This window comes from Armigeres subalbatus, chromosome 1 (genome assembly GCF_024139115.2).
Source record: "Armigeres subalbatus isolate Guangzhou_Male chromosome 1, GZ_Asu_2, whole genome shotgun sequence".
NCBI classification, from domain to species: domain Eukaryota; kingdom Metazoa; phylum Arthropoda; class Insecta; order Diptera; family Culicidae; genus Armigeres; species Armigeres subalbatus.
The window spans coordinates 245,271,547-245,289,105 of NC_085139.1; the positions used below are offsets into that span (position 1 = coordinate 245,271,547).

Below are 17,559 nucleotides of genomic sequence, written 5' to 3' on the forward strand. Positions count from 1 at the left end.
AAGTGCCTCGCGGATGAAAATCGGTTTTAGTTCTGTGTGATAAATCACTTTACTCATTTGAAACGTATTCAGATTTCAGATTATTTATCAATTTGTAAAATGTGCATAGATATTCAATGACTAATATTCAACTGAATATTGACTGTCCAGAGCCGACTATGAATGTGTCGGAAGTGAACTGACATATGAAGAAAATTGGACTTCACTAAAAATTTTCGATTATTTTACACTCTGACTAAAAGCGCAGAACGTCGATTCCTGTGAGGAGCACCGCGTGTAATTTTGGGCAAATGCGTTAATATCAAATATGGCAGCTAGCCGACTGTTTTTCGCCTCACATACTAAAAAGAAAGTACGGTACGATACGTGTTCGAAATATTATCCAGCGTATGCTTCTTCGCAGTTTTTAATTGTGGAAGTGCTTAATGAAAACTAAGCTGTGAGGCGGCTCTGTCCCAGTGTGTAATGCCAATAAGAAGAAGAAGAAGATGCTTCTTCGCAGCAAACCTTAAGAAGCATTTGAATAATTTGTTTCACTAGCCAATTTCGCACAATTCCTAGAAAACATCGAACGACTGTTTCAAAATAATTTGCTGGATTTATTCATTTATTATCAGACTAAGGCAGGAGTGGCCTGTGCAGGGCATAAAAGTCTTTTCCATTCAGCTCGGTCCATGGTTGCAACACGCAACACGCAGTCTGCGGAGGGTCCGCAAATCGTCCTCCACTTGATCGATCCACCTTGCTCGCTGTGCACATTCGCCTCCTCCACCGTACCGTCGTACCGTCCGCCTTCTGCACCCCACCATAGATGGTACGCAGCACTTTCCTTTCGAAAACTCCCAGTGCGTGTTGGTCCTTCACGAGCAACATCCAGGTCTCGTGTCCGTAGAGAACTACCAGTTTAATAAGCGTTTTGTGTTTTGTTTGTTTTGGTGACGAAATCGAGGTGGTTGAAGAATTTGTGTAGTTGGGCTCACTGGTGACCTCCGATAACGATACCAGCAGAGAAATTCGGATAGGCATCATGGGAGGAAATCGTACGTACTTTGGACTCCACAAAACGCTCCGATCGAATAGAGTTCGTCGCCGTACCAAACAGACTATCTACAAAACGCTAACTTGCTGGATATTGTTTTGATATCTTCTAATAGTTTACTGTGTTTGTTATTTACATGGATTTTGATTGAAAACTTAATGGAAAAGTTCCATTAGAAAGCAATTAAACGATACCGTCGTCGGGGTGACAATTGGTCAAATGGGAGTGAGAATGGGTCACTGTTTTAACTACTTAGAATGCTTGAATATATCTGAGAGCAAGAAGACTAAAATATAAGAGACCTTTTTGAACGATTTAACTCTATGACCTCCAGACTGCCGGTGAGAGCGCTGACCCATTCTCACCCCCAGACCCATTGTCACCCCCGATGGCGGTAATGTAAATATACAACCATGGGTTTGATTTGGGATTGAATCTTCGTTGTAATATTTTCTTCTAGACCAAGCAAAAATATGCAACAAGGAGGACATTTTAGCGCAAAGGGAGGACATTCTATTTTGATCGAAAAACGAGAACATGTCCTCCTTTAGTATACCATATGGTCTCCCTAGTAATAAGCCGTAATCGGTCTGAATTGCCTACACATGAGCGAGGTTAATATTTGGCTGTCACTCCATGAATCGAGTTACATATCCGTCGTATGATTTCGTATGGTGCGTCCTTGTCATCAGCAGTTATTGCGGAGTGTGTAATGTTGTTGATTATGCTAAGCTTGAGTAATGGAACGTTGACCCAATTGGAGAAGGTAGGTGAATGGACGATGATGACAGCGACATTTAGAGATCACATTTGAGTCTTAAATAAGGTTAGTATGAAGCACTTTCGGTAAACACTAATTTAGTTGCTCAACTCTTTGCCTTTTCATTTATCGTTGCCTTTTTCGCTTTTTGTGAATGTTCTACATTTATGTATATGATCGACCAAATTTTTGAAAAAGGAAAACTCGAAAACAAATCTTTCCAAAAAATGCTCTCTCTCGCCGCAGGCACACAGCGCGAAATCTCCGCCGACGAGCTCCGTGCCCGGCTGCAGGAATACGACGACCTGAACGCACGCATCAGCGACGAACCCTCTCGCAACAGTGGCCTGATACTGAAAACGCACTACGTCCAAATCACCCCGAGCCAATCGCAGGACTCCAGCGGCAGTGGAAGCGTATCGGACGAAGCCTGCTTCGGACGGTCGGTGGCCGCTGGTGCCGCAGCCACCGTTGGCCTCGATGATCCTGGCGTTCCAGTGGACGACGGGGATACCGTGTTCTACCATCAGCATCATAATGATGCAACAGGGGCGGTCGGGTCGGTCAGTGGGTCGGCGTGTAGTTCGATGATCTTTCGGGAGACGACCGTTTAAAGCACGGCTTTGTCTTTTGAGTGGGAAACAAAGAACTTAAGTTGGGTTTGTTAAATTGCAATGGGTAATTATTATCATGTTCCGGTGGAATGAGTTTTATTCATTGACATTTGTTTGTTTTACACGATTCCAGAATCTATTAATAGCAGAAAATTAAGAGAATCTCGCCTGATCTAGAATTTTATTTTGTATAACGTAAGAGTTCATCGAGGCCGTATGAAGCTTATTTATAATTCATGAAAAAAACAGTTTGTACTATTTTATTTGATTCCACCTTTTGGAATACTTTATTACAATAGTTAACAAAAGAATAGTACAAATTTGTTTTCTACCTTGTACTTGAAGTAATTTTTCAGTTTTAAATAAGTATCTGCATTTTTATATCTACAAGATATACATGAGCCAAAGAGTCATAAATAAAATAAATGCTAAAATATGCAATAATAATAATAATAGCAAATGCAGACTACTGAACGAAATTTATAAATATTGTAGACATTGCAGGCCTAAACCAAATTTGCATTATTGATCGTTGGATTTTTCATAGGTTTGTGAGATTTCATTGTTTGCATAACTTGTGGACGGAATAGGGATTATCCAATCAAAAATACTGAAAGAGATATCTGGTTATTCGCATGTCCTGTTTTCTTGAATTCCTGCACTCTTTTCATCAGTATCATTTAGGGAATCGTTATTAAAGTGACTCGAGTTCCGTATCGTACAGCAAATTTGAAAGCGCATAAGGACAGCGCATTGAGATAGTGTTTTTAATGCTTCATGCTGAACCTAGAAGAAGAACTAAAGAATACAGAATTTGTAAAATTCGTTCTCAATAGCAGTTGGTGCAAAAACTCTAGAGTGCCATTAACTATGTATAAGTTTAGGTATCGGTATGTACACTGGCAACATGGTATCATGTGGTATCATGGTCCAGGCAATCAGACATAACACGTGGAAGTTTGCCCTTGTTCAATCATTTCAGCAGTATTTTTGCGATTAAGTGATTAATTATTTGCTTGTAAAGTTTGTTCTATGATTATAATAATCATAAAACTTCATGTGTATTATGTCTGTTTGTCTGCGATATAGAAACTTAGTAGTATAAACGTGAAATTATAAATTCACTGTTTGGATTCACCAACCAGTAAAAGGAAAGCCACATACATATGTAGTGTCAACTCCGAGCTAATCAAGAAAATCTCAGATCTTCAGTCGTCCTTCAACGCCCATAAAGTTTATAGAGTAAAACGTGTTTAGTCATAAAACCGCCATTAGAACCAATTTTGTCTTGAATTGGTGCCCTTTTGTTTTTGAGAGGTGCCCGAAACTAGTCCAAAACAGAGCTTAATCAAAGGTTATGTTTGCGCCTCAAAGCTTAAACCAAATCACAGTCTAGTCCAATACGGTATTTAAGAATCTACATCGTTGAAATTACACATGATGGTCCTCTAGAAGGTGTCGATTTTGAGAACCAAGTCGTGGGCCACCTTGCGGAGAACCCTCATTGAATTTCAATCAAATCAACCACCTAATAGTACCATAGCTAAGATCAAAGATTTCAGTTATGTCTTCTCTGCCGGAATATATTTGTGATTCAATTCGTTTACAGAGGTTTACAGTCTCTGGAAAATAGAAACAAAATAGAAAATATTAAACCAATATTCCAATAGTTAACAATCGGGTACTGCAATTGATATTGTTTCGTGTAAATAGTTTAGGAACGGCACTGTAGAATAATTAACATTATTAAATAGTATTTATAATTACCGAAATCCGAATACGGCGATTATGTGGGATCTCATTAATGAATGGAGTAGCGTAATGTGCGCTAATAAGTTGATATTGTTTATTCAATTTACATATTTGGATACGATTTATAACGTTATTGTAGCAACAGTACCGGCGTAGTACTTTGAGGAACATCATTTGATGAGTATGGATAAACTTAGTCAAACCGTAAATAATATCAAAATATAAAATTAAACATCGTTGTTGGAAATTAAACCCGAGTTGGAATAATAAAGAAATAAATTAAATAGTACTTATGCCATGAAAGATATTATACAAAGAGATATTGCAAAGAAAAAATATGGATATAATGTAAAATGTTTTGAAAACATATACCTAAAGGAAAGAAATAAATGTGCAATGCGTTCAAGATGTTTCATCACTTGTAGAGAAATTCATTGAGTAGCACGGTAACTCATCATAGACAACATTGATAATTCTATTGCCCAGACCCTCAGATCATCGCAACATTGCCGACACTCCCAGAGATGTGATCGAATTCTGCCCATTCGAAATTTTAGCAGATGATGTGAAAAACGCTGTAAGCAAATTGAAATCTTTTTCTTCTGTCGGTCCCGATGGTATTCCAGCATGCACATTGAACATAATTTAATGCTTCATTGGCACAACGTAAATTTCCTACGGAATGTTCCAACATTATTCATTATTCACAAGATAGGTAATAATTCTGACATCGCAAACTATCGTGGCATTACATTGCTCTGCGCCAGTTTAAAAGTATTTGAGATAATAATAAATAATGCTCTGTTTGCAAGCTGCCCACAGATTCAAATAATCATTAGTTGGCCAATCGATCACTCGTGGCGCTCGCATTGGATTTGCACGAGTCTGACATTTGCTCACTACCGCCATCTGGTTCGTGATTTGCCCAACTAACTGAAATCAACAGATGTCGCTAGTGTTTAATTGACGATGAATTTGATGAGTGAATGTTCAATGTGTTATGTTTGTTTGTCTGTGGTGTTAACTTTGACAGATCCTACAGCACAGCATAGGAAGATCATTTTAAAATGCTTATAATAAATTCTAGACAAAATGTAATTAAAATCTGATTGATGTATGGTACGGAAAAAGTTCCGAACTGTATGATAGATACATTTTTGAAAAATATTCAAAAATTTGAGATAAGCTTCTAAATATGTAATTCAGAACTTTTTCCGTATCGTACATCAATCAGATTTTAATTACAATTTGTCTAGAATTTATTATAAGCATTTTAAAATTATCTTCCTATGCTGTGCTGTAGGATCTGTCAATGTTAACACCGTCGTGTGTCTTCTTCTTATTTTTACTTGGATTCGTCTATTGTAAAACCAGATAAAATAAACGATAAAATGAAAATAAAAAAGGGAATGGCACTTTCACAAACAATCACGGGTGTTACTGGGGTCCGCGTAATGGGAAGAAGACGCTTTCGGGTAGGTCGTGCTCCCACGCTGGAGCATGAACCACATCGCAGTTTGGTTTCCAGGGGAAGTTGCGTAGTCCTAAACTTCAGCCGTTTTTTGTCTTAATGGATCCTAAAGGATCATTCAGTCCTCTTATAGAAAGGTTCGAAAGCCAAGTGTGTGATAAAATAGTAATTTCAGAGCCCGAACTTTTTCGGAGGAGCCATCTTGCTCGAATAGAGGATTCTCTTGAAACCTTGGTGAAAACGTGAAAAGGCGAAAGAAGATTTCGAAGACAAGGCAGAATGTTGTGTAAAAGAAAGGCTGAAAAATAAAGGAGGAGGCTGAACCTTAGACTTAAATCCTAGGAAAGCCCGTTCGCCTCGACAGAGGACCATGTTCCTGAAAAAAAAGTGTTCGGGGGTCCTAGATTGGGTAATAAAGCCCGGCATCTTTCAGATAACAAAAGTGAGCTGCCATTCTGGCTTCATCGTCAGCTAAAGCTTTTCTAATACTGCCTGCGATACCATAAAATTCCCTAGAGGGAATTCGTACTTAAGGGCAATGCTTAGGTGAAATGCTACACGGTGTTCCTAACTCCACATAGGTTACATTGAGGTCGGAAAGGGCCTCCACCAAAGATGTGGGAGACTATGGCTGGTCCGTAATCTCTATGCGATCTCCTGCTCTTTCTGGGAAGTCAGTTCCCTTCATGGGTCGGTAGAGCCTTCGATCTTTCTCAGCGATACCCGGATAAAAAATTACAGTAACTTGTATGACATAATCCCTTAAAATACAATAGATTGTGTGGCAAACAATACAAACTATTGTATGCTTATTGTAAAATGTTCACGGTTGTAAAAGATCTTTATTGTACGTCCATTAAAATAACAATATATTTAAATGTTTCCGATATAATCTATTATATTTTTATTGTTCGCTTATGTTTAGTATTGCTCATAAAAAAACTAAACAAATTTTAAAAGTATTCGGGTTGGATGATCTGGAAATCCGTCTAATGTTATTGAATTAATATAATTTTGGAATATTTCATGGATTTATTATATTGATGAAATAACAATTGAAAACAATAAAATTACATTATTTTTGTTTGTTAAATAAATAAAAATGTTATACCGATTCTCAAGTATACATTTTCATATTGCAGGTCTAGAAATGTTATGCAATACAAATTTGATTTCAAAAACATGAAAGGAACAAAACTTTTACTTATCGTTTTACTCGGAGAATGGCTGGATTCATTTGAGCGTGTACAGTTTTGTTTATAATTAGTGAAGAGATGAAAATAATGAAATTACAGTTATTACAGTTTCTGCTGCTGGGCAAGCGGTAGATCACTATGGCTTCTGTCCCGTGGTAAGTATCTAAAGTGTTGAAGCGCGTTAGAGCATCATTACTGGGCGCGAGAATTTTGATCACCCTCACTGTACTGTCATTTTAGATTAGTCACTCTTTTTGGCATCGGTCACTATTTTCGGTTATCATTTTGGTGGCTGCATTCCGTATCGGTGACGTTCGACTTTTGATAGTTCATCAAATAGTAGCGCTGTTATTTGGTCAATTTGGTCACCTGTCAGCTGCGCTACTATTTTAACAGCGCGTTTAGTAGCGATCGATAAAGTGTCAAGTAATGATATTTCGCTGACAAACGGTTTATACTCACCACCGGTAATCGTTATCTTATACTACAAAAGTTCAATGTACATAATGAACGCAGTGGTTCATCCCTAACAAAAATTAAATGAAAATTTTATCATCATAATACCTGATGATATGCCTGGTAACATGTACCTTTGTTCCTTTACAGAAATGAAGCTTATGGTAAATAAAATACTGCAAAATGTGCTACCATTGGTCAATCTCACCAACGGGAAGAATTATGAAGAAAAACGGAAAACCAATAAGAACTGATGCAAGTATTTTCTTCTTTTCTTCTCGACGTATTTTTTCTAATAAAACTGACATTCTTTTATAATTTACATTTTTCACAGGTTTATTCGGAACAAAGTTAGTACGCTTTTTAAACCGATGCTGGATTTTTCTCCAGATACAGGCAACCCACTTAACTTTAGAAGTAGTGCGCTGAATTCGTCTAAAGATATGCTAAACAACCGGAAGAAAATAAAATAATTTGTAAAACAATTAATTGTATTGTATTTTACTTGTAATACTGGAGTATAATGTATTCTAAATCCTGTTGTATTTCTATTGTAAAACAATAGAAACAATAATTGAAAACATTTAAAACACAATGTTTTCTATTGTTTTGTCGCTCGAAATCATCCCATTGAAGAACCGTAAAATCAATTGTTTTGCTCCGAATTTTGTATGGAAAATTTTCGATTTTTTTATTGTAAAGATACATAACAACCCCCTTTTAATTGTAAAAGTCCCATTCACCATTCATTTTATCGTGGAAAACCATTATTTCTTATGTAATTTTATTGTCAAAATTCCATTATATTCAATGGTAAAATTATGTTTTAAATGGTGTTGTAACAATAAAATTTATGATATTTTAATGATATTTTTTATCCGGGTAGTGTGTGGTTGCTACTCTAAATCCGCGCCCAGTTCTGACCGACGACACTTTTTGTCCACTTTTTAACGTTGGCCAGCAGGACGGAGCGGGTACAGGGAGACCTTCGTGCCCAACGCTTGCTAGGGCATCGGCTTCTACGTTTCCCCTGATGTCACAATGGCCAGAGATCCAGGCAAGACAAATATTTGGTGCGATAGCCGCAAGTATTCCTTGGATCCAAGGGTATCTAGGAGTGTCGCTCTGGAGAGCAGCGACGACGCTGGCTGAATCTACGATGATTCACAGAGAACAGACGTTGAAGCTGCACTCGCTATGTTGTGATAACTTTTTACTTTTCATTTTGAAATAACTTTGGAATGTCGACGTTATCCCGTGCAGAACCAGCGCTAGCGTCATCAAAAAATGCCACGGTGCGCTAGTGTCGTTATGCATGCAAGAGCAAACCAGCGCCATCGTGTTGTCGAAATGAAATTGTGAATTGCAATGTCGACGTCGATTGCGTTGAGGTTCGCTTTGTTTGTTTACACATGTTTTGCAAGAAATTTTGTTCGAGCCTCCATGTCTGTTCTCTGTGGATGATTGCAATCGGTTTGTTGGCCGGAACTGTGGGTGCAACGAAGATGACAGCAGCTTCACCCGAGATAATGTTGTATTGACTAGCTAGACTGTCCGATCTTTTTTTTATTGTCTTTATTAATGAGGTTTTCGGCCCTAGACCGGTTCACCTCATAAACTGTCCGATCTATTTAAACCGGGTCCGGAAACTCCAAAACCGACACCGCGGCTGGAGACTAAACCAGCTCCAACCAGTTGGTCCGCGGGAATAAAGGTAGTATTGATAGTCAGGCTACGGGTGGCAATGATTCTTTGGAATTCGGCCGGGTATTGGGAAGTGGCCACCAGAGAGGCAAAGTACTCCCCGAGGGTGTTAGCAACCTGTGTGGATCCAACGAGTGTTTGGTTGCCCTACACACAAAAAAATAACGTTAATCGAATTAAAAAAACCGTTGGTTAAAACAAAAAGTTGCGTTGGTTCTTTTTCGTAGAGAGTCGCGCATTATCAAAATAAAAGTTTATTAACTTTCGATTCATAAACGGGCTGCCATATATGAAATTAAAAGTTTGAACTTTTAAAAATAAATTTTAGAACTGTCAAACCGAAACTACGAAAAATGAAAGTACGCATACTTTTAAATTGAAAAATAGTAAGTTTTATTTACAAGTTTTTAATATTGTCAAACCATGATAGAAAGAAATTGAAAACTTTATGGATTCTTTAAATTGTTTGCCTTTATTTTACATTATATAATATTTTAACTTACATAATAATGAATGTTCAGGAGTTTAGTTCTAGTTGTCCATTACTTACTCCGCAGATATGTTGATGAAATATACTGCAGGCACAGAGAACAGACATGGATGCTCGAACAAAATTTCGTTCAAAACTTGTGTAAAGATTTAAATCGCACCTCAGCGCCGCCGACGCAGGCTGCCCGACATAAAAACTCAATCTCACTAAGCGATGTCGTTGGCATACACTACACGGTTAGAAAAAAGTACCTATTATTAGGTACTTTTTACTCAAATCGGGGATTCAGTGTGGGAACCCAAAATTAAGTAATTTTTTCTTGAAATTAAGTAAAATTCACTTAGGGTCTGTCTCATTTGGAGAATTAAACTTAAAAGTGACAGTTCGAAAATTAAAAAATCACCCCGTTATAAGAATGGCTGGTGCTACCCACCAATTCCAATAGGACATCGATGGAAAATGATTCGCTATCTGTCAAAAGTAATCTTGCTCTGCGAGCAGGGTTATTTGATAATTATTGAAATGTCACTTTTAAGTTTAATTTCAGTTTAATTATCCAATTGAGACAGAGCCTTAATATTAAGTAAAATATACTTATTTTTAAATAGAAACTAACCAAAAGTTAGGTAAATTTCACTCAACTTTTGTAAACATGAGATTACTCAACGTTGGGTTCCCACACTTTAATGCCCTTGTTGAGTGGTTTTGCTCTTCATTTTATGACAACAAGGGAGGAAGAGGGAGGGAGATGCAAGAGAAAAAAAGTACCTAAAATTAGGTACTTGTTTCTAACCGTGTACATAAACAATGTAGTACTGCCACCTAGGAGCGAGCCTAGGAGCATTTCAGAATGAACACTAGCGCTAAAAAGTAAAACACGGCAATTTTTAACCATATTCATCAGCACACTAGCACCGCGCAACGGAGGCATAACGACATACTTTAAAATGACCAGTACAAACTTTTACACAACCACGCGAATGAAGATGAACGTCTGTTCTCTGTGGTAATAATTTGTAAGTGTCTAAATTATATGTCAGTTTTCACAAAAAAAACATTAAATGAACTCCGAAATTTACTCTCCTCTCAAATAATATTTAATCAAATTGAATTCAGTGGCTGTATAAAACTCATTTAACAGATTAAAATAATCTGAATAAGCGCCATTGAAGCGAATTATATTACTGAATGGTTTAGTAAAGATTGAGAAAAAATTGTGTAACATGCTGTAAAGTAGTTGTGCAGGCACGTCAAAAACAGCTGAATCAGTGGCGTAGCCAGAAAATTGATCTGGGGAGGGGGGGGGGTTTCTGAACATTTTTTTTTTTCGACAAAAAAAATGTCTTCTAAAAATGTTGTCTCTGGGGGGGTTTTATGTCCAAAACCACCCCCGTGGCTACGCCACTGAGCTGAATAGATTCGCCAGATTTGCTGGTGAAAGAATTGAATAGAAGTTCTTGTTCATATGCAAAGCACACATATTCAGCTTGAAGCCGTATAGACGAGTTGAAATAACATTTACATTGACATTAAATGTTAGTTGGGCACCATCTTTCGAGCATGTTACTCGAAACAATGTTTCGTATGACATTGTCACTAGAAGGCGCTAGAGTGATATGTCATTCTCGAAGGATTACGACGCTGGCGCCTCAAATTCAAATTGATCGTTGAAGTCATGGTCGATGGTAATTTCTCTAGTGTTACGTCTGTTTGTCTGTGCCAGGAGGTTTTCATTCTATAAGCAACTGCATTTTAGCTCAACACCTTCAACCACGTAAACAGTTCAATTTAAAAATGATAATTCTATCGTTATCGCATTTGTCATTATCGAAATCAAGCACATAGCGGGATTGATATGCGTAAAAACACCAAGCGAATATTCTCGATAGAACAGCCCGCTAAACTATTTGAATGGCCATGGTCGCAAATTCTTTTTTGTTTCTACTAGCTGTATTCTTGATAACCTTGGTTTCTGATCATGTGCTGTTCCTATTCTGTGTTCAAACAGTGTTCAAAAAATACCAAAACCCATGTGCTTCTGAGAAGGAAAAAAATATGCCTTTAAAATTTTCACATTTACGCGTTATATGGGGGGTGGGAGGTGGTACCATAAATGTTACCTTTTGTTACGAGAGGAAGGGAGGGGGTCAAAAACTCGGATTTTTGCGTTATGTAATTTGTGAACAGACCCGAAGTGCACGAGATATTTTTTTTACCTTTTCATTCCTTATCACTACTTTCCTTCAAATCACACCAATTTTCCATACATTGATGTAAATCCTGGTTTTCCCATACATTTTATGTGATTTTATCGATTTCCAACAACCATACTTCCACGAGCTCGTGTCGAAAATATCAAACCAAACATTAATGACGCATCAACAAATCCGAAATTGCTTCTCCGATTCGAATCGCCAATCGTTAAATAGTTCCATCTTTCGGATACAGATGTCGCACTATCATTTCGCAGACAACATCTCAACAGAAAAAGCAGAAAACCCATGCATCATCACCGCTCGTGACTGACATTTAAAGTCGCATTTGTAGTTGTGCAACACGTGCGTATGCGATGCACGATTCTGCATGTGTGACCATTTTCCAATAAGAAAAACCTTCCAATCCGTCATTCGCTCGCTGATGTTGTTGATGATGTTGGAGTTTGTGATTGTGCTGGCTGATGTTGTTGGGGAGTCCGCGAATCAGTCGTGAAGCAGCTGGCGAGGCGATCTTGGTACGCGTTTGTGAGTGAGTGAGAAAAGTCCATCCTCGTCCACGGACGGAACCCATTCGAAAGTTATCGCTTCCCGAGGCAACACACAACAGCAGCCCGTCAGTGCCGTTCGTTCGCGATAGTTTGCACCGTGGAAGATTTACCGTTTCCGGAATTCTCCGTCGCGGAAACTGTGCGTGCAGCGTATATAAAGTCGGTCGAAAGTGGACGGTTTTACGGGATAGAATTTACGGCTGGTTGAGTGGTCGGTTGGTGTAAAATTTCTCAAGGTCTGTGTCTAGAAACTTATGCACAACGATGGCAATGACTGGGGAGGGGGCGAGTGTATGTCTGGGATTTGGTGACATCATTGCAGCATTCGCGGAAAAATGGGATTCTTGTTTGGCTAAATATTGGAACGGAAGTGTCTCCCATAGTCCCTTGGTCGATAGTGCCGTACGTGTGTGTATCTAATTTCTGATTTAACTACCTATAGTGTTTTCGTATTATTTACTCATGAAGCGGAAGTTTCTGACGGTGGTGGATGACAAATAATGGCTTGATAAACATAATTTGTAGGGTGTCCCAAAAATATGTTTGTTAAAAAACATGTACCTTATTTTGATAAGAATGTGCACATTAGGTACTTCGTATATAATATAAAAAAAATTTGAAGTTTCAAATATTATTTTCAATATTTATTAAGTTTCAAGTTCATCCAATTCTTTCAGACATTTTTTTTATTTTAATTTAATTAAAATTACGGTTCATTCGACTTTCATTTCCGCCGCCAGTTTATTTCCTATATGCCTAAATAGTTTTCTTCACAATCTTGTTTTCTTTTTTATATACATAAAAATGAATTTCTGTCTGTCTGACCCTTATAGACTCGGTAATTACTGACCCGATCAGCGTAAACATTTGTGTGCAGAGTTTTTTGGGGCCGGGGAAGGTTCTTAAGATGGTTCGCGACCCCTCCCCCTTTTGGAAAGGGGGGCTCCCATACAAATGAAACAGAAATTTCTGCATAACTCGAGAACTAATCAGAGAACAAATCAGTTTTGTCGAAACGAAGTTCGTCGGGTCTGCTAGTGTTAACTAAACATGCTTTGAATCCTATTTATTACACTGGTGGTTTCATTTTTATACAAATATTAGATTTACAACAAACAATGCTTCCTTGTTCTTATTAGTTATCGCTAAAATCTCCCATTCCGGTTTTCAATTTGATTTAAAATATCATTACCTAATAATTGTTTAGTAATTGCTTCATTGTCCTGAACAATGGTTGTATCGATTCTTATATTCTACACCTCTATTTTGTTCATCAGCCAATAGTACACTCGTATCATATGAAGAATTCCCCGTTGGGAGGCTTCAATTGTTTTGTATCACCAAAAAATTTTCTTGGGATGCTATTGATATGGATGAAAAATCCTCAGTTTAGTTTATGTCTAGTTACTGTAGAATATTCAAATCATAAAAATCCTTATTAGGAATAATATCATGAGAAGCTTAGTGTTAAGTTCATAGAATACTACAAAAACTTTAATTGATGTCAATCTCCGAAATACGGCTATTTATTTACTCTAAATTATTCAAATTTAGAGACTTAATACTGTACTTCAAACATATTTTTTCCAACTTACATTCATAGTCCACTATCGTCGCTATGTACCTAAATATTTCAGTCAAAGATTTTTCGTACACCCTAATTATCATTTAATGCACAATAACTGTAGCTAGCAACCATACGCACCATGGTCTTATGTGATTCGATGTTTGTCTCGACATGGATATTTTATGTGAATCAATCACAGGACGTCGAGTGAGTAGAGTACTCTCACTTATCTTCGAAGACAAAGTTGTATCCGAATCAACTACACGAGAGGAAACAATCCAACAAAACCAGCCCTTGCATAAAGCATGAGTTTTCCGCATAAGAGCAAAGCATAACGAGCACACATATTGGTTGAACTGGTCTGGTCTGGTTGGGGGGGAACCTGGGATCCCGTTTTTCTCACCCCTTTCGCTTGTGTTGCTCATCATTCAATCATTTGTTTCTGTTTGGGTCACTGAGCAGAGTATGGAAATACATAATATTCCAAATCGATCGACTCATTATTAGGAAAACATGTAGCATGCGATAACCTGGGCCAAATTAATGATTTTTTTTTCTTCCTGTAGATATCAAAGTAAACTAATAGGCTTTGAATGGATTTTTTAAAGTCACTGGTTAAAATTAGTGATCAACATTAAAACAAACATGTTCAAATTTAGAACATCGAAAAGGTTACATTGAATTGAGCAACTATACCAGACGAGAAGAGAAATTGGATGGGGGTGTTCTCAATCCGCTGCCACGTTGAGTCACCGAATTTATTTGCAGGTGTTGTTTTCGGTGGTTGCTAAAAGTATCAAGGCGGGGATCGATTTTGTTACCAACGCACATAGGAGTAGGGCGGTAGGGGCAATGTGAGCCATCCTCAATTTGAGCTTATTGACAAGTTTTATCATGTCAAAGTTATATGATCTTTAAGAAGATGCTCCACATATCCCTCAACGTTAAAATTCAATTCAAACATGAAAATACACTTGAAAATGTAAATTTTTGCTGTATAAGCAGAACTATTATAAGATTTGAAATTTAGAAATAAGGTTTTGACACAAAACTGATTAAAGTACAGATTTTTTTTTTCTTGGGATATGTGTGGCAGTGAAATAGCACTTGCCGTTTACTATATAAGTCAATATTCAATGGCTTTGAAACCATCGAAGTAGGCCTGATACCAATAATCAGATAAACAATAATAGAAGCAGTCGTTGCTCGTGGATGTCAGTCACGTGGATGTCATGTCAGGTTTTCTTGGAGACTCCCGCTTGTATATTAACGGAACAAACTCCACAGGATAGGATAAACGGAAATCTGCAAACAGACACCTGAGGAGGTTAACTCAGATAGAGTGGGGCTGGGATCACTCATGCTCTTTGCCATTTGAGCAACGAAGCTGCTCTCTTAAAACGTCGCTCTTGCACCGAGTCCCTGTCGTTGAAGCACTCCACGTCTTTCTTCAGAAGTATGTCTATCGGCATCATCCCAGCAATGGCGCACATCGCCTCATAAGATATGGTGCGGTATGCGCTTGCAACCCTCAGACACATCAGCCTATGTACTCTGAGTAATTTCTTAACATTGCACCCGGCCTCTAGTGCTTTGGACCATGCTGGTACGCCGTATCAGATAATAGACAATGCTATACCCGCACCTGACTTTGCACCGCCGATCCGTTGGACATCATTCGCGATAAAGATTTTATTGCCAATGAAGCCCTTTGGCATACATAATCGACGTAACTCGTAAAATTGAGCTTATCGTCGATCATCACGCCCAGATGCTTTAATGACCTCACGGAGTTAACTGTGCAGGTCCCTACGTTTATCCTCGCTGGATTGCAGATGGTGGTTATGCACCATAACAACCTCAGTCTTGTGATGTGCTAACGCCAACCTCCTTGAGTTGAGCCATTCTTCGACTCTGCCAATCGCGAACGAAGCTTTCAATTCAACTTCGTCGAGAGTGTCGCCTGTGACCTCTAACATTACATCATCCGCAAAACCTTCTATTTTCACACCGGCCGGGAGCTTTAGGCTCGATGCCCACGTAGCGTTGTTTCACCGACACGTACAAGCAGCAGTAAAATAACGCAGGTGTGCATCGGCGCGACGACGCTGCGTTACCGCTTTTTTCCGATGCACACCCGCGTGTTTTTTGACGCCGCGTACACTCAGCGTTGAAAATACGCTACGTGGGCATCGGGCCTTAGGCGTCATACTCCGTCATACATGATATTCCACAGGATCGATCCCTGTGGAACACCTGCTGACACTTCAATCGACTGCTGACTAGCTTTGGTGTCGACTAACAATATCCTGTTCTGAAAAAAGCTTTTCAGAATCCTGCACAGATAATTCGGAATTCTAAAGCGATGCGAGAATCAGCTATATATTGCTGCCCAGCTAGCGTTATTAAATGCATTCTTTACATCTAGTGTAATCAATGTACAGTACCTAATACCTCTCCTATTCAAACCACGCGCTATCTTAGCCGTTTCCGTTACCAGCACACTCCGTATAGTCCGTCAATCTATTCAGGATCACCCTCTCTAACAACTTACCAGTTGTGTCGAGTAGGCAAATTGGTCTGTATGCCGAAGGCTCTCCCGGGGATTTCCCAGGCTTAGGCAATAGCACCAACTTCTGCCGTTTCCAACGATCTGGGAAGTTTCCTTCGTCCAGGCAACGTTGGAGGCAGCTCCTGAACATATCTGGAGCGGCAAGAATCGCGTGCTTAAGGACCAGGTTAGGAATACAATCCGGCCCTGGTGCCTTATTTAGCTTAAGTTTTCTTGCAACGGCGATAAGCTCATCGTCAAGTTCATCAACAAACCTTCAACGATCCTGGCTAACATCTCCGGGGATTTCTCAGGAAGTGTGCTGTGCCTAGCCATCACTATCCTGTATGCATCCCCCCATGGAGTATTATTGGCCATTCTACACAGCTCTCCAAAGCAGGCTTTCTTACTATATTTGATTCCGTAGTTCAGGGATCTGCTCGCATGTTTGGAACACCCGGAGTCTTTCTAGCTTGTGCGCTTCGGTTCTAGCACGTCGCAACCTTCTTTTAGCTCTAAGGTTCTGCGAAGATCAGCTAACGTGCTCGTCCACCAGTGCACAGGTTTGCGGTTGCCGGTTGGGCATTGTCACGTCACATACTCTTGTTAGGACATCGGATACTTCATCACCACTAAAGCCTAGACTCCGATTTTCCCACCGTAGTGATTCTTCCAGGAGTTCTGGGTCGAACTGTGAGGTACGCCATCCTAGCTTTACTGAACCGCCTTGTGGTTCTGTTGGAGGTATAGCTGACCATAACGTATATCCTGGGACCATCTAGCAGAGTACCTCTCGTGAACCCTCCATTCTGCTCCACCGTCCATCCCCCGCTGCAGAAGGCCATATCAATGCATAACTCACCATTCGGTCCTCAAAACGTTGACGATTGACCCTCAGCAGGATTACGTTCAGTACCGCTAGAGACTCTAGCAGGATATGACCTCTAGCGTTAGTGAACCGAGAGGCCCAATCCACTGCCCACGCGTTGAAGTCACCTGCTACAACTAATGGTTTAGGACCAGTTTGTCCCGCTACAAGATTATCTAACACCCTAGTATACTGCTCTATGCTCTATCTAGGAGGACAGTAGCAGCTGCAAAAGTAAACTCCGTTTACCTTTGCTATAACAAAACCCTCATCATCAGGAGATGACACTATCTCCTGAATGGGTACCTCGTGCAAGTCTAGATGGTC

The 17,559-nt window shown here is 39.2% G+C and overlaps 2 protein-coding genes across 10 annotated transcripts in view; both read left to right on the forward strand.

Annotated features, from left to right (window-relative positions):
- The window catches only part of LOC134206284 (inositol polyphosphate-5-phosphatase A-like), a 103,125-nt gene extending 98,554 nt beyond the window's left edge, over positions 1–4,571 (forward strand). The window contains exon 9 of the mRNA XM_062681982.1: positions 2,046–4,571. Coding sequence (XP_062537966.1) covers positions 2,046–2,413 — 368 coding nt within the window. The 3' untranslated portion in view covers positions 2,414–4,571. The remainder of the gene's footprint in view (positions 1–2,045) is intronic.
- The window catches only part of LOC134206285 (actin nucleation-promoting factor WASL), a 334,646-nt gene that overhangs the window by 228,072 nt on the left and 89,015 nt on the right, over positions 1–17,559 (forward strand). For 2 of the 9 annotated variants that reach the window (XM_062681983.1, XM_062681985.1), the window contains exon 1: positions 12,124–12,482. The exons of 3 other annotated variants lie outside the window; for them this stretch is intronic. The gene's annotated coding sequence lies outside the window, so the exon portion shown is untranslated. Of the gene's footprint in view, positions 1–12,122; positions 12,483–17,559 lie in introns of those variants that run through there. 4 more of the 9 variants (XM_062681991.1, XM_062681986.1, XM_062681984.1 and 1 more) reach the window with 4 other exon arrangements.